The sequence below is a fragment of the Primulina tabacum genome, chromosome 2 (genome assembly GCF_025594145.1).
Source record: "Primulina tabacum isolate GXHZ01 chromosome 2, ASM2559414v2, whole genome shotgun sequence".
NCBI lineage: Eukaryota > Viridiplantae > Streptophyta > Magnoliopsida > Lamiales > Gesneriaceae > Primulina > Primulina tabacum.
The window spans coordinates 10,465,840-10,486,974 of NC_134551.1; the positions used below are offsets into that span (position 1 = coordinate 10,465,840).

Genomic DNA, 21,135 nt, shown 5'->3' on the forward strand with positions numbered 1-21,135 from the left:
GACTGTCCGTCAGTCTGTGGATAATATGCGGTACTCAAATGCAATTTAGTACCTAGAGCTTGCTGCAAACTGTGCCAAAAGTGCGAAGTAAACCGAGGATCACGGTATGATACAATCGATTTCGGCACTACATGCAATCTGACCATTTCTCTGACATAGATCTCTGCCATCTGGTCATGTCTGTACGTCATCTTGTACGGAATAAAACATGCTGATTTGGTTAATCTGTCAATCACGACCCAAATCGCATCGCAACCTCGGGAGGAACGTGGTAGCTTCGTCATAAAATCCATAGAAATGTGATCTCATTTCCATTCAGGAATAGACAATCTGTGTAACAAACCTCCTGGTTTTTTTATGGCTTTCACCTGTTGGCATTTCAGACATTTTGATACAAACTCTGCAATATCTGCTTTCATTTGTTTCCACCAAAGCTGTCTTTTCAAATCATTATACATTTTTCTGCCACCAGGATGAATGCTGAATCGACTACTGTGCGCTTCTGACAATATTTGTCGTTTCAAATCTGAAACATCTGGCACAACAAGACGATTATACACGTATAACATGCTATCACAAACCTGATATTCTGATCGATGCCCTGCTCTGACCATCGAAATCGAGTTCTGCACATTCTGATAAACTTTCTGAGCTTCTTTAATTCTCAAAATCAGCTCTGGTTCAGCTTGAACAGCATAGAGTCTCAATGGTTGACAATCTGTCTCAAATATCAATCCAGAAAGACAGCAATCTTCTATCAAATTTGAAATACCAATCGTCGATAGGGATAAAGAACATATCTTTCGACTTAGTGCATCAACTGCTGCATTCAACTTTCCCGGATAGTATTTGATTTCATAATCAAAGTCTTTCAGTAAATCAAGCCATCTTCATTGTCTCATATTTAATTCTGACTATGAAAATAGATATTTCAGACTCTTGTGATCATAATAAATCTCAAACTTCTCACCGTATAGATAGTGTCGCCATATCTTAAGTGCAAATACGATGGCTGCCAATTCAAAATCATGAATTGGGTAGCGAGACTCATGTGGCTTCAATTGTCTCAAAGCATAAGCAAAAAAATATCCTCGCTGCACCAAAACACAACCCAATCCTCTGTGAGAAGCATCACAATAAAAAACAAAATCACCAGTACCTGACGGAATAGTCAATACAGGAGCACTGGACAATCTCTTCTTCAATTCTAGAAAACTGGACTCACACTCTTCAGACCAAACAAAAGGGCATTCTTCTGAGTCAATTGAGTAATCGGCTTAGCAATACTGGAGAAATCTTTAATGAATCGACGGTAGTATCCTGCTAACCAATAAAACTGCGTATCTCTGGCACAGATGTCGGTCTAGGCCCACTAATCATTGCCTCAACTTTGCTAGGATCAACAAAAATACTATTTCCAGATATAATATGCCCCAGAAATACAACTTGCTTCAGCCAGAATTCACATTTAGACAGTTTGGCATACAATTTTCAGTTCTCAGAATTCTCAACACAGTTCTCAAATGCTCAGCATGATCAATCATATTCTTGGAATAAATCAGAATATCATCAATAAAGATAATAACAAAATCATCAAGATACTTCTGAAACACACGATTCATCAATCTCATAAATACAGCTGGAGCATTCGTTAAACCAAACGGCATGACTATAAACTCATAATGGCCATACCTGGTTCTGAAAGCTGTCTTCGATATATCAGAATCTCTGACTTTCAGCTGATGATATCCAGATCTCAGATCGATCTTGGAATAAACAGAAGAACCCTGCAACTGATCAAATAAATCATCTATACGAGGCAAAGGGTATTTATTCTTTACCGTAGCCTTGTTCAGTTGCCGGTAGTCAATGCAGAGTCTCATTGAACCATCCTTCTTTCTCACAAACAGTACTGGAGCACCCCAAGGATAAACACTCGGTCTGATGTAACATTTGGCCAGTAAATCTTCTAACTGCTCTTTCAATTCTTTCAGTTCAATCGGTGCCATTCAGTACGGAGCTCAAGAAATCGGAACTGTACCTGGTACCAATTCAATGCTGAAGTCTATCTCTCTCACTGGAGGCAAACCCGAAATCTCATCTGGAAAGACATCAACAAACTCACATACCACTGGCAAATCAGCCAATGATGGGCTCGATTTCAGTACGTATACTGAATACACAAAGAATCCCTCTGCTATTTTCTGTAATAATCGAGTCATGGATAATACAGATATCAAAGGAATTCTAGATCTAGAACCCTTACCGTAAAATTTCCATTCATCAGCCATATCAGGTCTGAATCTCACAATCTTTTGGAAACAATCTACGGTAGCTCTGTACTTGGTCAGCATATCGATACCAATAATGCTGTCAAAATCAGACAACTCAAGTACAATACAATCTAACTCAATTTCATTCTCATCATACTGCAGTATACAATGTTTAACATACTTCACTGATATAAGACCTCTCCCCAAAGGTGAAGAGACAGATACTACAACAGATAATGACTCGACACGCAAATCATGTATCAATGCAAATCGTTCAGATATAAAAGTATGGAATGCACCCGTATCAATAAACACATAAGCAGAGTAACCACAAAGAGAACAATTACCTGCAACAACATCATCTGGTGCTTCCTGTGCCTGTTCTTCAGTCAAAGCAAATACTCTGGCCTGCTGTCTAGGAGGCTGGCTAACAGCCTGGCTTCCTCCTGCCCTCTGCTGTGACTGAGTAGTAGTCGGTGGCTGGAAGGAGTGAACAGCACCTGATCGTCTATCAGTCTGAGCCACTGATCCAGATGATTTTTCTCCCTGGGATCTCTGGGAACCTCTCTGTGGACACACTCTAGCAAAATGTCCCTGCTGTCTGCAGATGTTGCAACTACCAGATACTCCTTGGCATTGCTCTGTGGGATGTCTCCCTCCGCAAGTTCTGCAATAGACCCTTGTAAAAATCTGGCTCTGTCGAGAACCACTGGAGCTAGATGAACTGCTCCCTGACTTCTTGAACTGTTTTCCTTGGGCTTTCAAATAGTCTTTCTTTCCGTTGCTGCTACTGCCACTCTCAAATCTGGGAGGGGGTTGTTGGAATGGAGTAGAAGTTTGTTGCTGTCTCGGTACCGGAGGAACATACGAAGCCCCTTTCTGCCTAATCAGGCCAGCTTCAGCTCCTTTCGCTTTGTTCAGGGCATCAGCAAAATTATTTGGTCACCCGGTATTTACCAGTGTAAAGATCTCGGGATTCAACCCATTGATAAAGTGATTAGCAACAGCTTCATAATTCTTAGCAACGTGCGGAGCAAATCGTAGCAAGGTAGAGAACTTGGCCACATACTCTTCAATGTTCAACTGACCCTGTTTCAGATTAGCAAACTCTGCTCCCTTGTATTTCTTGTACGATACTGGGAAAAATCTTTGATAAAATTCAGTTTTAAAGATTTTCCATGTTATAACTGTATCTCGATTCTCCAAAGCCCTCTTAGTCGTGAGCCACCAGTTCTTTGCAACGTCATGCAACTGGTGCCCAATCAATCTAACTTTGCACTCATCTGTATAATCCAGTGAATCAAACAGCACCTCTATGTCATCTAGCCAACTCTCACAGTCAACAGAATTCTCTGTGCCCTTCAAAGTCGGCGGTTTAAACGACTGAAATCTCTTCAGTAAAGTTTCCATCGGAGTTGCTGTGACATCCATCGGATTAGTCGAGATACTACCCTGTTCTGGGACTCTTCGAGGAGGCATATCTGATTATCAAAAGGATTAGTAACCATATACAACAAATCTGTTTCAGGCCTCCTCTGATCATCTTACTGCTGATCAAGAATCGGTTTTGATTCATTCTCAAGTCTTACATGTTTCCAATCAAGTCAGGTAATCTGGTAAACATGTATTTAAAACAGTAAAACATGCTAGAATAGCAAAAGCAGGAAAGAAAACTTAATCTACCCCGCTCACTAGCTTATATTTCAGCCTAAGTAACCTACTGCTCTGATACCACCTGCTGTGGGGACCCGAAGCTAATTCATTTTCTTAATCATCATTAGGATCAGTTAATTAATCTTGGTCTAATTTTTTTTTTAAAATACATAAGTGCACAATATATGATAATCAATCTGATATAAACATCAAAAGTAAAGTACAAGTCTTGTACAACATATGTTCAGATCAACTAGTGTTCAACAACTACATCAAGTGCTGAAAGTCAATTCTACTTCTAAGTCCGGATCTCCACGCTAATCTTGATTTCTCATCCTCTTCTCAACCCTGATCATGTCCCACCTGTTGTCATGCACACATACAAACACAACAATAGCCGGATAACTCCGGTGAGAAATATATTCCCAGTATAAACCACGTATACATGCAATCATATAAACAGATATAAAAGCATGAAACAGATATCAATGACATGTATATAATCTGAAAGACATGAATCGATATAAAATTGTAAATCAAACTCTTGACTCATAATCTCAGACTCGACTCTTCTCCAATCTAGGGATCCCGGTCTAACTCAGACTTTGGCATTCTGTATCGAATCTCAGCGATAAAAGTCGATCTACTTCTAAGCAACATCGATACACCAAAAGTCCAGTGTCTTGGCGACTCTGCCAAAGACTAGGCACATCTGCCCGAACTCTATACATGCTTTACTATAAATCAATAGACTAAGCATATCAATCTCATGAATTGCAAACATCAATGCAATAAATAAAGTATGTGGTTTTGAGAAACTCAAGTCAGATCTAACTCGAGTCGTATTTTCCTGGTTCAACGTTGATTTATACATTTATCTTGTCAATCTTACGAAGTCGAAGTCTCGAATTCAAAGCTATCAATACTCAATTTGGCAATGACAATATTGAGAAGTACAATATCAATATACAACTCAATCAATACTGGATATAATCAGAACTCAATCTAATTCTGTTTCAACGGCATAACGGTACAATCTCGATATACCCAGCAATACAATATCAGCAGATATCAATCTCAATAACTCATAATCGATCAACAACACAATCTGATATCAAATCTGTATAATCTCAATCAAATTCAATCTGAAAATGATAACAAATTCATATGGTATCCGTTCTTCGACCTGGTTTTGATTATATAATTACAACAATCTCAGGAACAGATAATAACAGTCATATCAGGATTTCTTCCATATCATATTTTTAAATCATATTAAAACATAAGAAAATTTACGTCCAGTCGAAGCCTTTGTCGAGAGGAGTCCGATACTGAACTCGGATTAAAAATTGAACGGACGGATTTTGTACAATCACAAATCTCAAATCTGAGGAAACCGTGAAGCTTCTCTCGGTTCTTGGTGCTGAATCTGAAGGGAAATTGAAAAGTTTACATATTATATTGCATGGCCAAGACAAGTGGCTCATTCCTTTGCACTGCACGTCTCGCGCATATGCCGACCTCCTCCGGCGCATATGCGCGAGACACTCTGTCTCGCCATTCGTCATTTCTTCAGCTCGCGCATATGCGCGTCTTGTCTTCGCGCATATGCGCAAGGTTCTCTGTCATGTTTGCGCATATGCACGAGGTTCTCTGCCTACCTCGCGCATATGCGCCCTGCTCAGTCGCGAATATGCGCAAGGGGTTCAGTCATCGCACATAATTCAAGTCTTTTTTTGTCTTCCCCGGTCTGTTCCCTTTGGTCTATAATCACATCAATTCATAATCAAAAATCGCAGATTAACAGAATAAAAATTTTGGGCATTACACCATCCACGTTCAGTGTCCCTATATCAACAATTTTTCCTTTTAGCACCACCTCCATAGGTCATTCGACCACTTTTTTGTTCAGTGTAGCCAGTAAGGTGTTCTGTAAAACCTGTCATACGGTGTGAGCACCTACTATCGAAATACAAGAGTTCTGCAATGTTAGTTCTAAGAAGATATAAATAATAATGCAATAAATCTTAGCCTTAGGTGTTGTGTTTGGTGTTATATGAAACTTTGGGCAACATCCAGTTAGCCTACCAGCTCATGTAGTCATCCCTCATCTTGAAGTAGTAAGGTTTGATGTGATTGAGTTTAAAACTGTAGTGACATACAAAGCGACCTCTCTTTCGTTTCGGATTTGGTACCAAATCTTTTCTCTTAGTTGGAACGTTACTGACCGTAGGGATAACTATTGGTGAGATAGATGTATCAGTACTTCCTTTCACAAACACAATTGATTGTGATATAGAGTTGGACGGTTATCCAATTTTGAACACAATGTTGTTGAATCTCAGACCAGCTTTGATGCCTTTTCCCATCATCAGTATGGAGTCTAGTTTGGTTTAGCTTAAGTTGAACTTAGAAAGAGTTTGTGTTGCTTTTTCGAGCTCAACCTTGATCTTGTTCATCTCCAGGTCCTTTTTAAGATCACCTCAAGTGTGGCCACATAACTTTTCAACTCAATATTTTCTTTTGAGAGAACTGGGTTCAATTTATTTATTTTTATCCTATCAACTTATAGTTCCTCATATAGTTTTTGTACGCTTTCCAAGGTGACTTCTTCTTTTTTCTACTTCTTGTGTTTCCAGGTCACTTGTATCACTTAAGGTTGTCACATTGAAACTGATTGAGCTTGATGAGTTTGGAAAGATGTTCCTACTAGGTGTTGCAACACTCAACGCAACACTCAGTGGATTAACTTGCATCTAACTTTTCTCCTCCAATAGTGCAAACAAAGAGGCATGATTTTCCCCTCACTGTATTCATGTTCTTCGTTAGATTCTCCATCAAGCATATCAAAATTTTGCATAATGTCCAAAACTGATACATTCTTTGCATTGTATGTAGTCGAATTTCTTGGTATCTAATTGATTCTTTATTTCATTCCTCGGTCAAAACTGTTCTTCAGTGGGTAAAAACCTTTGATTTTTCTCGGGAGCAATACTTGGAAGTTTGGGTGTCTGGTCTGTTTTTTTCTTGTCTCTTATCTTCTTCAGGTAGCGTCCATTTTTTTTTTGTAATCAACGAGATATAGTCTTCACACGGGTTAGACTCATTGAATTTCTAAGAGAGTTTAAATAAATCATTGTAAGAGTCGTTAGAGACTTGAAATATGATATTCTTCTATTTGTCCTTCTTCTGTAAGTCCAGGTTCATCTCAAATGTTCAAAAGAAACTTATCAATTCATCTAGTCCAAGCTTAGTGGTCTCTTGCAGTTCATTAATTGCACATTCTTGATGTTGAAGCATTCTGGAAGTGATCTTAGAACTTTGGTGACCAATCTCTCATTTGAGATCAGATCACCAAGACTGAATGCTTCATTGGAAATATTATGCACTCGACGATCATAACAGTAATTGTATCGATTTCTTCCATTCTCAAATTTTCAAATTTGGTGGTAAGAGTTCTCACTTTCAGATCCTTGAAAAATTTCTTATCCATCCTTAACAAAGTCACAATTGGTGATTAGACTTAATATATTTGTGTTAACAGAAGTGAAGATGACACTAAGTGTCTTTGAATTGAAATTCAAAATTTGGACTTCAATTCATGTGCTTTCTGATTTGGTCAAACAGTCACAAGTTTTGGTAGAGTCCATCAATCGAAAACACGTTTCCATGCCTTTTTTCGATGGATTTGATGTAGACCCTCATTTTTACTTTCCAAAGAGCATAGTTGGATCCATCTAGAACTGGTGGTCGAAGCACGTTGTTGACAAGTGACACGTCCATAGTACTTTATTTTTTCATGTTAAGCAAAAATAACCAGAATCTCACTTTGTAACATCAAGTCTCGGTCTGATACCAATTAAAAAAATTGTTCAACATAAAAGTACTATATATATGAGGCATTGTGTGTTTCAGATTCAAGTGTTGAATGTGGTGTTGTAACACTTAAGACTACATGCAACATAATAATTTAATACACAAAACTTTATGTAAATAAATCAAGACGCAAATAATTTTGAAAAAGTGAACACACTTGTACGGTGCTTCTGGCCGAAAGACTCATTAGAAAAATAATCAGTTTACACACCAAAAGAATACTTATGAATAACAAAAAGCTAATTTTCTTAACAAATCAAGGGAGAAAATTGCATCCTAAATTTCTATCATCAGAAATAACCAAACATAATAGATGCAAATTCTGTTAAACCAAAATTCATTTGAATAAACAATTATTTATCCATACTTTAATTAAGTGTTATCCTCGAATGTTTTCAATACTCCACGACAACATAGCTAAAACACGATGACACTCAATCACTCGATTTTTCCAAAGAAGCACATGTGTTCTCCGTTCTTCCTTGCTCTATCTCTTGTCGTCCTCTCTTCTTTTGTAGCATCTATTATTCATTATATATATAAGGTCTCTTTGACTTAGATATGATTCATTGAATAGATACCTACAAAATATGTAAATTAAAATTTTATTAAGAAATAAATCTTTTAAATAAAGATAATATATAGAGTTAATATAAATGTCATTATAAATAATGTTAGTCTAAAAAGTCAAATCTCATGTAAAAAAGAAAAAAATAATCTAAGAATAAATTATTTCTTTTATGACAAGACATGTTTTTCCTTTGAATTGTAAAATATCATTTTTATGGCCTTAGCAACCCTCTTGTGTGTATGGAACATGAATATCTATTGGTTGAAGTAATCCATTTATTCTTTCAACTTTGACATATATAAACCACAACCATGTTGAATCATTTTCAGAATTCACTATTCCCAAGCAATAGGATAAAATTTTCAATTAGCATCGACATGTTCTTCCACTATTTATTTTGTTGGTATGCTAGGTGGAAATAAAATTATAAACCCTCAAGAAAGCCATATACCTATAACAAAGTTTGGATACCCTCAAATGTCATTGGTCCACTCCTATATTGAACTACCAAATCTTAAATACAAAATTTAGGTCCACTCCTATATTGAACTACTAAATCTTAAATACAAAATTAGGGACGAAAATTGACAAATGAGTCAAAATGAGGCATACGCCCACAAGATGATGACGGGAAGAAAATAAGATAGAAATTGATCTGTCATATCTAGTATTTAGAGTTTGACTCAATTAATATAAATGAGTCCGTGGGAGAAAAAAATCAAATGAGAAATTGATGATAATAGGTGATAACAGAATTTAAAATATATATATATATATATATCTTGACATATTTAAAAAGTTAATTTGAAAAATAACTTAAATTAAGACCAAAATTGATTATATCATTTTCAATGGATGCTATTTCAAAAAAATTATCGATAGTTTTTTATTAAGTTTGTGGTTTGTGGTCTTTTCTTGAAAGCACAAATGGCAGTATCATGGATCAATCAATAAATGGACAGATAAAAGGATTTGGGGCACCTGTCAACCGTACTACGTAAAACGTTGTCCAGTGAACACATGTCAACAACCGCCTCCATACAAAGATTATTTTCCGTTCCTGGTTCCTCGTTTGTCTTTCATTTCTCTCGAACTTCAGTGACTGCGAAGCAACCCAATTGTTGGTGTTTTGTGTTCTTTAACGATGACCATGAAAGTTGTGTCCTATGCCAAGAAACCCATCAAGCGTAGCAACAAAAGAAGAAGACTGAGAACTGTTTTCCGGAAATTCTTGAACTACATGAAATCGGACACCTATATGTTTTCGCCGTTGATTTCTCCTCAATCATCTGCCACATTTTCACCCGCTTCATTGGGTAAAGATGCTGAATCTTGCTCCCTTTTTTGCTTCGGTTCAGTTTCTGTTTTCGCTGTAATGTTTTTTTTTTTTGGTTGTAGGTGAAGGATTGGGTGAACCCACTAAGGAACAGGACAAGTATTTGAAATGTGATTGCTTCATGTATGCCCCAATGGTATTGGATTCCGCTGTGGAAACTACAAGTGCTCCTACAGGTGCAATTGGATTGACGATGCTTCTTGATATCTGATAACTTATGTGATTGTAGAAATTCTGAAGCTTTCCTTTGAAAGTCCAATTTAATTTTAAGTAGTATATGTGCGCATAATGAACATGAATCAGAAGCGTATGCAGGACGTAGGCAATCTGTTGGAGGGGTGATTTACTGTGTAGTGGACCTGAAATCCATATGGAGGAGGCCAGGCTAACGAATTTTGATATCCGGCATCTGAATTTTTTTTAAAAAAATCATATTAGGGTGCTAATTTTTCAGAATTATGTTAAAATTTCTTGGTCCATGTAAATGAAAAACAGTCAGGGGTGGAGCCTATTAGCGCATATCACATCATATTGCCTTCCTCTGCTGTGTCCGCCATCTCTTCCAAAGGTTTCTTGGTGTACCCCGGAAGCTACCTTTTAAAACCTGATATTGTGTGGTGTTTAAAAGCATTTGCCATTAGTGTTTTAGAACCATGTGTGAAGCATTTTATAAAACCAAATATTTTCCAATTTATTACCGATCCGACTGCTGAACACTCTGTTTATGCGAAGAAGAAAAAAGCATTGCACGTCAAAGTCTGTTTCAAGTTTTGATTTTCGTAAAATGGCTTAAAAATGAAAGCACCTAGTTAAATCGTTTTCAACTTGCGGGTAGGATGGAATAACTTTCTTGCGTTGGTGGATCTTCTCAGTTCATAGCATGAATTGTTAGATGTAGCATAAAAGGAAATGTTGGGTTCGGATTTTCGAAGCAATGGTAGGAAGAATTTTATTTTATTGATAAACTTTAGCACATTTTTTTGGTTGCTAGTATTTTTTTTACTTGTGTTTTTCTGCACCTTTTTCCACCTCTACGACAAGCACATGCATGTATATTTTAGGAGAAATCCCTAGACTGATTTGGATACAAAGAGGTGTAAGATTATTGAAGCCTTGAAACATTCTAGGAAATTCATCTATTTCTAAGAGCTCTTCATCCTTCCAAAGCGTAGACTCCATATTCCAAAGTCAAATTGCAAATTAACTCTATTTAACAGGAAAATGTCGAGTTTGGTTCTTTTTCCTTAAACATGGGATAATGCTATCGGCAAGTTTGCGAACCACTTAATAAGCATTCAACTATGTTATTTAATATTTTAGGGAGATTTTACGTATCCTAGGAGTCTAGTTTCATATTTTTCTTGATTCTTACATTTGGAGAAGATTTCCTGCTCTGTACATTAGGAGTGCATTCTCAAAGAAAGGAAGACCCTAGTGTGCGTTGTGATCTGATTGGGAAAAGCAGCGATGAAACTATGCTGGATATTGGAAATGGGATGGACAGCTTGAGAGAGAATGTGCGTGATGACTGCTACCCTTCCATGAGGCGAATAGCTATTAAACGTGCACTTGCGCCGAAGGAAAGGGTCAAGCATGCGGTTCACCAAAACTGCCGCCCTATGTCTGTACCAGGCAAGTCTTACGTTCGTAATAATTTTTGTGGATATAATAATTGTTTTGTTTGCCAGAGATTTATGGCTGATACATTTGTATATAATGGGAAAAAAATTGGCTTTTAAACTTATTTTTTCAACTTCATTCTTGACGAGAGTGTCTAGTGACTAATTTCCTTTGTTTTTATTTGTGTGATCATGGTTAATGCTTATGTTTACTTTGTTGAACATAAGATAAAGTGGTTAAGCTACTGGTTGATTTTACACGGGTCGATGGGTTTATGTGTATTTGAATCTTCGTAACCAAAAAACGTAAACAGTATCAAATTCAGATATCATGGTTAGAATGTTGTTGGTAAAGACAATTCACCCGATGGACCTCATTGCAAGACATTTATGTTTATTTGACTGTAATTTGATCTTCCTCAATTCGAGATTGGCAGGGTTCGTATTCATTTGACAATGTGCTAGCTATTTATAGTTGCAACAAAACTTCAAACTACATGCTTCTTTTTTTTTTGGCCGAGTCTGCAGCAAAAATGTTTCAACTATGCTGAAAAAGTGACAGTTTTATGCTCAACGTTAACATGAAGCCCAGTGGTTTTAACGTGCAATGCTTGATTTCGTGCTTTTGGGTTCATTTGCCTGTATTTCCCCATGCGATTTGGACGTTCCTTTTTTTTTTTAATCATTGGTTCCCCTGAAAATTTTCCATTCTATCCTCCATAATTGGGCATTGGCGTATGGAGTTTACAGATATAAACAAAAAGCAAATTCTCGACCACTAATCGTGTTTATACTTGATTGTAAAATATGGAAACTTGCGTGTTTACAAGGTTTATGTGTGTGGTGTTTTCTGATGCAGGAAAAGGGCTGTTTCAGAAAGAAACGCATGAAATCGCGATCGAGTGAACTCGTGCATAACATGATTATTTTAGGTGTGATTCGCTTCTGATACATGCATAACGAAGTGATTTCCTCAACTCAGACTCTAATATGTGTCCTTAATGTATGCTTTTGCAATTCTTTGTTTGGTAGATGATGTGGTGTATTTCACTTGTTCGCGTTGTCGTCAATTTGGTTTAAAGTGGTTCATTATATACACATATGGATGGGGCCGTGGCGAGACGAGCCGTTTCCCATCCCCGTCATGGAAAACATGTTACCGCCTAAATCCTGAACCCGTGGGGATAAAATCCTCCTCTTCGTCCTTATCTTCGCTTCAAAAATATTAAGGAGGCGGTATGTGTTCGAGGGTTCCTGAATCCGAACTTACAATTTTTTTTCAAAATAAATCGTAATCCATAGGGTGGGGACTCGAACTCAAGCTGTACATGGGAAAGCAGGGTGAGACAAAACTAATGTTCGGTCTCTGTTATTAATGTTAATATCAATATTATATTATCAATATTATTTTCGAGACGAGTTTGGATATCGAGATAGTATCTCTATACTCACATCAAAGTATTTTGGGATCTAAAAAAATCCCAAAAACATAAGGGATTCTTGTCTCCATTTCGGGTTTCCTTAACAGGGCTTTGAATCCGTGAGAAAATTGTTATCCATATACACGCTGCCGCTGCGCTTCAATTTTTAAAGGCACCAACATGAGGAAAATTTTCGAACTTATAGTTCTAAGGTAATTATTCTTCCGATTGAAGTACTGTTTATATGTTACGTATATATTTTAATTCAACTTTTTTATTTTTCATGAAACAAAATATGCGGGCATGCTATTTTGATTGCTAAAAAACATATTTTTCGATGTCTGGGGAAATTATATCCTCCTGTAAAGTCTGTTCAATGAAGTCCAGTAACTCGATTGTATAGGCAAGTGGGAAGTTGTCTTCCTACTTAGTAAGTCGGGTAAGACACTTAGTAAGTCGGGTTAAACCCCGTTATTTTTCTTTTTTAATATCTTACCTATTACATTTATTAACGAACGGAATGTAAATAAAAATAATAGGTGTAAATGACATCATATTATAAGTTGCAACAACATTTTTGTTCTGTAAGTGAATTCCTCTGGTATATTCTTAATCAATCTTAAAGAATTGCACAGCCTCAAACCAGTGTCCCTTTTGTTTTCAGAATTTAAGAAACTCAACAAGTATGCCTTTGGTAAAGAAGAATTCAGAACGATACAGATGTAATTCAATCTACACAAGAAACGATTTACGTGGTTAGGTCATTAATCGACCTACATCCACGGGAGGGTCTTCTCTTTTATTGATCAATGATAAAACGATTACAACCAAGAAAGAATTTTCAGCTCATTGTACAGAATTCACAATGGTTATACAAACAAAACTTACGAACACACACTCATTCTTTGAATTCACTCTTCTTGTGCTTCCCTTGTCTCTCTGAGTCGATCACTTGAATTCTCCTTTTGCTGGTATCAAGACGAAGGAATATATCTCTCTTCTTCTCAAGGAGAGGTTTCAAGCTTCTATATATACTGGATCATAACTTCTTGATTCAGTTATTTCAGTTGTTGCAACCGAACAACCAACTCCTTGTACTCTTCCTGATATCACAACTCTGTTCTTCGAAAACAAGCCAACTCGACCTCTTGATGCATTGACCCATTTGGTTTTAATTGGCACATTGGACTAACAATTCTCCACCTTGTCAATTCAAACCAACTTCTTTTTTCAGCCCCTCCAGTTGCCTTCTTCTAAGGCCTTGCATCACTGGTAACGTTTATGAACGTTAGGCAGTGATTAAACTTAGCATTGGGGATTACTTTAGAGCACATGTCTGCTGGATTATCCTCTGTGCTAATTTTTCTTATTGTCAATGTTCCTGCCTCAACCACATCCCTTACAAAATGCAAGCTCACATTTATATGCTTTGATCTTTCATGAAAGACTTAATGCTTGGGCAAGTGTACTGCACTTTTGCTATCACAGTGGACATTCACAGTCTTTTGATCATAACCCGACTCTTCCAGAAAACCTTTCATCCATAGAGCTTCCTTGACTGACTCTGTAACAGCCATGTACTCTGCTTCTATTGTTGAGAGTGCTACTACATGCTGCAACATACCCTTCCAACTAACTGCTGTGCCATACACTGTGAATATGTATCCTGTTAGAGATCTTCTTGTATCAATGCTGCCTGCAGAATCGGATTCTACATAACCAGTAACTACATCCTCACATCCACCAGTAGATTTAAACATTAATCCAACTCCTTGTGTTCCCTTCAGGTATCTGAAGATCCACTTAATTGCTTGCCAATGCTCCTTTCCTGGGTTAGCCATAAATCTATACACTAGACTTACAACATATGCAAGATCAGGCCTGATACAGACCATTGCATACATTAAGCAGCCAACAACACTAGCATATGGGACCTTTTGCATAATAGCTTTTGTCCTGTTCTGTTTGTGGGGACTGGATAGATGACAGCTTGAAATGATTTCCCAAGGGACCTTGTACTGCTTTGCAATCTGACATTTCAAACCTTTTAAGCACCTTTCTCAAGTAGGTATATTGCGTGAGGAACAGTACCTTCTTGGCCCTGTGTCTAACTATCCCCATCCCTAATATCCTTTTGGCAGCCCCTAAGTCTTTCATTTCAAATTTCTCATTGAGTTCAAGTTTCAGCTTTTGAATTTCTGTTAAGTCATGACAGGCAATTAACATGTCATCTACATATAGTAGGAGATGCATCCTTCTTCCACATGGTAGTAGCTTGTGATACACACACCAGTCATGTTTATTCCTCACAAACTTTAGACTCAACGTAAACTCATCAAATTTCTTGTACCATTGCATAGGTGCTTGCTTAAGCCCGTACAAGGATTTCAATTAAACGACATACTTGAGGTATTTTTGTCTTGACTTCAAACATCTGTGGTTGCTCCATATAAATAAGTTCTTCAAGGTCTCCAGCCGTCTTCACATCCAGTTGTTCAAGTTCAAGGTCTTCTCGAGCTACTATGGCAAGTACAACTCTTATTGACCTATGCTTTACCACTGGGGAAAATATTTCTTGGTAATAAACTCTTTCAACATGAGAATATCCATTTGCTACTAGCCTGGCCTTGTACCTAGGCTTCTCAACTCCAGGTATACCTTCTTTCTTCTTGAAGATCCACTTAGAACCTACCACTCTTTGCTTTTGGGGCTTAGGGACTATATCCCAGGTGTGGTTCTTCACTAAGGAGTCAATCTCATCCTTCATTGCATTGTATCAAGAGTCTCTTTCTGTTGAGTTCATCGCCTCTTCCAGATTTTGAGGTTCTTCTTCACCTATATGTGAAGCTATTGAGAAAGCATAAAGCCACCAAGTCTTCCTGTCCATATTATTGAGGTGGCTTAATTGTTCTGCGTTGTCTATCTCTAGCCAACTGGTAGTCATCCAAGCTTGTTGTCTGGGAAGAGATGGTTTCAGTGTGATCATGGTCCGTATCCTCTCCATCCCAATGATTATTTGGGAGCTCCACCTTGATTGAGGTATCTCCACAGCTGTTTCTCGTTCCTTGTAGGATTGCTTCCTGATGGTGAATCTTGAAGGGGTATAGATCCTCTTTAAATGTAACGTCTCTGCTCAGTAACAATTTCTGCTTCCCCGGCTCAATGCTCCATAGTCTATATCCTTTTACACCATCGGGATAGCCTAGAAACGCACATTTGATAGCCCTTGACTCCAATTTTCCTTGCTTTATATGTGCACATGCAGCACATCCGAAGAACTTTAACTCATGCAAGCTTGGAAGGGTTCCTGTCCACTTTTCCATAGGGGTTTTAAATCCTAATGGTACAGATTGAAACAACCACCTTCCCATGACATAAATATTTAAAAGAAATAACATTCGCGAAAACATTTCATTGACAAGAAAGAAACTAAATACTATTTACATAAAAAATTTCCAACTTTTAACATCACAATTTCTAAAATATCATCAACAAAAATATGATTCATTTGCTACAAATTACATGCTATCCATAATCATTAATGGTCATCCCTCAAAAATAAAGTTACATTTCAAAAGTGTTTCCCATTATTATGCGATATGACTTCTTTTTTCTAGGACAATATCACCTGCATCACATGACATTAACTGGAATGAGATAAAACTCAGTAAGTAGAAAGTTATACATAACAAGTACATATACATAGGCTTGGCTTGAAACATGGCAATGGCAATGACAATGAAAATTGAATAATATCATTCCCAATGAATAATAGGTATCAAGTCAATATAAATGGTATCTCATGGCATGAATTAAAGGAAAGGAATTGATAGTTCTGTGACCTGTGGTAAGTATCTCTTTGATATAAATATCAAAACTGCGAGAGATACTAAAAATCATGAAATTGGCCAATGACATGCATGAATTACTATCAATCATTGGCTTTCAATAATGAGAACTTCATTAAGGTAATTGAACAAACACTTGGTAGACACAATGAATTACTAGCTCCTTTATCAATGAATTCAATGGAAAATCTTGATCAATGAATACATAAAAACAATTACATCAAGAACATAGTAATGAAAGGAGCTAGGCATCAATAAACATGGTTTTTATACATATATATGTATCATGTTAGCACAAGAAGAGCTTCTACTTACAACCCAACAACCAAAAGATGGCTAAGGTGATCTTGAATGATTCCTACAACAATAATCACAATAATAACCATAAATCATTACCATGAATCCAAGGAATCAAACAATTCAACTTTAGCCTTCAACTTCTCAAACCTTCTATCAACTCAAGAAAATAGAATTCTTACCTTGAAGCTTGGGAAGATAGTAGGAAAAGCTAAAGAAATTCACTAAATCTTTGACCTTGGAGTAAAGAAATGAAGGAGAGGAAAAATTGAGGGAGAAAGAGCAAGAACCGATAAAAAGAAGAAGGAAGAGTTTAGAAATGAGTAGAAGCCTCTAGAATTGTATATAAAAGCCTTAAAATCCATCAAAAACGCATTACCAAGTAGCAACTCTCGCACTCCTAGGTGGCGCCCGCGCTTCGGCGCTGACAGCGCCGAGACGCTGCGTGGGGCGCTGCCTTTGCACACCTAGCAGCGCTGCTCCTGCACCACAAGATCATGACCAATATACTTAAAATCCATCGTTTTCCAATCTTATGCAATACCAATGAACTAAACATCCAAATACATCCTCCAATCATCCATCAAAACATCACAACAACAAATCATCCTTTTTCATACCCAATAACAATTAGAAAACATAACTCCAAAAACCATTCTAATAAACATAACCATAACCATTCTATTACCATTTCAATAAACATAACAATAACCATTTCCCATAAACTCAATCATCAATACTATACCACAACCATCATACCATAAAAATGTCCATTACCATAATAAATCATAATCTTTAAACACTCAATCCAAATAATAACATTATAAACAATAACATGATAAAAGGTTGGGATATTACAATATCCCCTCCTTATAAAAATTTCGTCCCCGAAATTTGCTTACCGTCGAATAAATTCGGATAGCGATGTTCCATTTCTTCTTCCGGTTCCCAAGTGACATCTTCAATAACATGATTCCTCCATAGGACTTTCACAAGTCCAATTTTCTTGTTTCTTAACACTTTTACCTTGCTATCAAGAATTTCAACCGGAACTTCTTTGTAACTCAAGTTAGGTAAAAGGTCCAAAGATTCGTATCGAAGAACATGAGATGGATTAGGAAGATATTTACGTAGCATGGAAACATGGAAGACATTATGAACTCAATCCAAGTCCAGTGGCAATGCAAGACGATAGGCTCGGTCTCTAATCTTATCTAGAATCTCAAACGGCCCAATGTATCGAGGACTTAGTTTACCTTTCTTGCCAAAACGCATCACTCCCTTGAGCGGGGCTATTTTAAGGAACACATGATCACCAACCTCGAATGCCAAAGGCCGTCGTCGTACATCGGCATAACTTTTCTGTCTAGACTGAGCGGTCTTCATTCTTTCTTGGATCAAAGCCACCACATCCGTTGTTTGTTGAACCAACTCCGGGCCCAACATCTTCCTTTCCCCTACCTCTTCCCAATACAAAGGAGATCGGTATTTTCTTCCATATAAAGCTTCATAAGGTGCCATGCCGATTGAAGACTGGTAGCTGTTTTTATAAGTGAATTCCGCCAAAGGCAACTTGGAATCCCAACTTCCCGGGAAATCAATCGTGCAAGCTCTTAGCATATCTTCAAGAATTTGGATCACCCTTTCAGATTTTCCGTCGCTTTGAGGATGGTAGGTGGTACTAAATGCCAATTTCGTACCCAAGGCTCTGTGCAAACTCTTCCAGAACTTCGATGTAAACCTCGGATCACGATCAGAAACTATCGATATTGGTATCCCATGAAGTCTCACAATTTCCTGAATATAATCCTTAGCATATTGATTCATAGAATACGTTGTCTTGACAGGAAGAAAATGAGATGACTTGGTCAATCAATCCACGATCACCCAAATAGAATTGAAGCTCTTCTGAGTCCTTGGCAACCCAACAACAAAATCCATTGTTATGTGCTCCCACTTCCATTGCGGTATAGGTAAGAATTGCAACAATCCAGCCGGTCTTTGATGCTCAATCTTAACCTGCTGACAGGTCAGACATTCAGAAAAAAATAACATGATATCTTTCTTCATACCTGACCACCAGTAAAGACGTCGAATATCTTGGTACATCTTGGTACTACCAGGGTGTACAGAATATGGCGCTGTATGAGCTTCAAGAAGTACATCTTTTCGAATGTCATCATTCATAGGAACACATATCTTACCTCGAAAGGTCAATAAACCATCACGATTCAACCCAAACTCAGAAACTCTTGTCAGATCACTTTTTCTCTTCAACTCCAATAATTGATCATCGGACTGTTGTCCCTTCAAAATTCGATCAAACAAAGTTGAGTTAAGAACTAGTGCAGATAATCGAGCCACTGCACCTGGAGATACCAAAGTTATCTCGTTCCTTTGCAGATCAAGCAACAATGGTTTAGAAACCATAGAATCCAATAAAGAACTCGACTTGCGACTCAACGCATCTGCAACCACATTAGCTTTACCAGGATGATAACTAATGGTGGAATCATAGTCTTTCACCAGTTCCAACCATCTTCTCTGCCTAATATTCAATTCTTTCTGCGAAAACAGATAGCTCAAACTTTTGTGATCTGTAAAAATCTCACATTTCTCACTGTAGAGATAATGCCGCCAAATCTTTATGGCAAACACCACAGCAGCCAGCTCCAAGAGATGAGTAGGATAATTCTTCTCGTATTTCTTCAACTGACAAGAAGCGTAAGCTATCACTTTCCCACGCTGCATCAATACAACACCTAACCCCTGCTTTGAAGCATCTGTATACACAACAAAATCTTCAGTACCACAAGAAAGTACTAAAACAGGGGCAGAAGTTAACTTATCTTTCAAGGCTTGGAATGCTCTTTGGCACTCAATGGTCCATTCAAACTTGGTAGCCTTCCGTGTCAAACTCGTCAATGGCAATGCTATCTTCGAAAAGTCCTCTATGAATCGTCTGTAATACCCTGCCAAACCAAGAAAACTTGTAACCTCTGACACTGTCTTTGGAATGGACCATTGCTTAATGGCTTCAATCTTGGATGGATAAACCAAAATTCCTTCTTTCGAAACAATGTGGCCCAAAAATGCCACCTGCTCCAACCAGAACTCACATTTCTTTAACTTAGCATACAATTGCTTATCCCTCAACAGCTGCAACACAATCCTCAAATGCTCACGATGAAGTTCTCGTGTCTTTGAGTAGATCAAGATGTCATCAATAAAAACAATGACAAAGATATCCAAATACGGCTTAAAGACACGATTCATTAAATCCATGAAAACTGAAAGAGCATTGGTTAGTCCAAACGACATAACCAAAAATTCATAATGGCCATACCTAGTTCTAAAAGCAGTCTTTGGTATGTTCTTATTTTTCACCTTCAATTTATGATAACTAGACTGAAGGTCAATCTTCGAAAACACTACTACTCCTTGCAATTGATCAAACAGGTCCTCAATACGTGACAAAGCATATTTGTTCTTAACAGTTACCTTGTTGAGTTCTCGATAATCAATGCATAATCTCAACAATCCATCTTTATTTTTCACAAATAACACCATAGCTCCCCACGACGATGAACTAGGATGGATAAAAAATTTATCTAATAGCTCCTGTAATTGATTCTTTAATCTTTCATCTCAGTCGGAGCCATTCTGTACGGAGCCTTAAAGATTGGAGCTGTACCTGGAATTAAATCAATAACAAACTCCACCTCTCGATCAGGTGGTAATCCAGGCACATCATCTGCAAATACGTCAGGATAATCTTGAACCATATCAATATCCTGTAATTGCATATTACTTTCCTTGTACACATCCAACACTGAAGCAAGAAAAACAATACAACCTTTGTGCAAAAATTTAGTAGCTTGTAGACAAGAAATAATAGGAATACTCATCGAAGAGCCTAGACCAACAAATACATCATTCTCATGGTCATCGGCTAAAAACTTCACCGTCTTGCCCACACAGTCAATCACCGCATGATAAGCAGATAACCAATCCATACCCAATATGACATCAAATGCAACCATCGGAATAACAATAAGATCAGCAAACAATAATCTCGTACTCATTTGAACAGGACAAGCCTTAAGGATACTAGTAGGACAAATTTCATCTCCACGGGGCAACACAATATGAAGTGTAATGGCATAACAGTAGGTTCAACAGATAAAGAATGCATAAACTCTTCAGAAATAAAAGAGTGTCGGACCAGTATCAATTAATGT

The 21,135-nt window shown here is 37.5% G+C and overlaps 1 protein-coding gene across 2 annotated transcripts; it reads left to right on the top strand.

Moving 5' to 3' along the window:
- Positions 1 to 9,344: 9,344 nt before the first annotated feature.
- Positions 9,345 to 12,420, top strand: LOC142530275 (uncharacterized). 2 transcript variants are annotated; one of them, XM_075636035.1, is made up of 5 exons: positions 9,345 to 9,689; positions 9,772 to 9,885; positions 11,093 to 11,341; positions 12,188 to 12,260; positions 12,361 to 12,420. In XM_075636035.1, the coding sequence occupies exons 1-4, from the start codon at positions 9,518 to 9,520 to the stop codon at positions 12,232 to 12,234; spliced, it is 582 nt and encodes a 193-aa protein (XP_075492150.1). In that variant the 5' UTR covers positions 9,345 to 9,517; the 3' UTR covers positions 12,235 to 12,260; positions 12,361 to 12,420. The 2 variants fall into 2 exon arrangements, with proteins under 2 accessions (XP_075492150.1, XP_075492158.1); XM_075636043.1 differs by having other exon boundaries at positions 9,356 to 9,689; positions 11,114 to 11,341; positions 12,188 to 12,398.
- The last annotated feature ends 8,715 nt before the right edge of the window (positions 12,421 to 21,135 follow it).

Bases quoted from the DNA above. Each gene is read 5' to 3' on its own strand.
- LOC142530275 (XM_075636035.1), top strand. From the start codon at position 9,518: ATGACCATGAAAGTTGTGTCCTATGCCAAGAAACCCATCAAGCGTAGC. The intron at 9,886-11,092 runs GTGCAATTGGAT...CATTTGGAGAAG, and splicing joins AACTACAAGTGCTCCTACAG to ATTTCCTGCTCTGTACATTA. The intron at 11,342-12,187 runs GCAAGTCTTACG...TTTCTGATGCAG, and splicing joins CCGCCCTATGTCTGTACCAG to GAAAAGGGCTGTTTCAGAAA.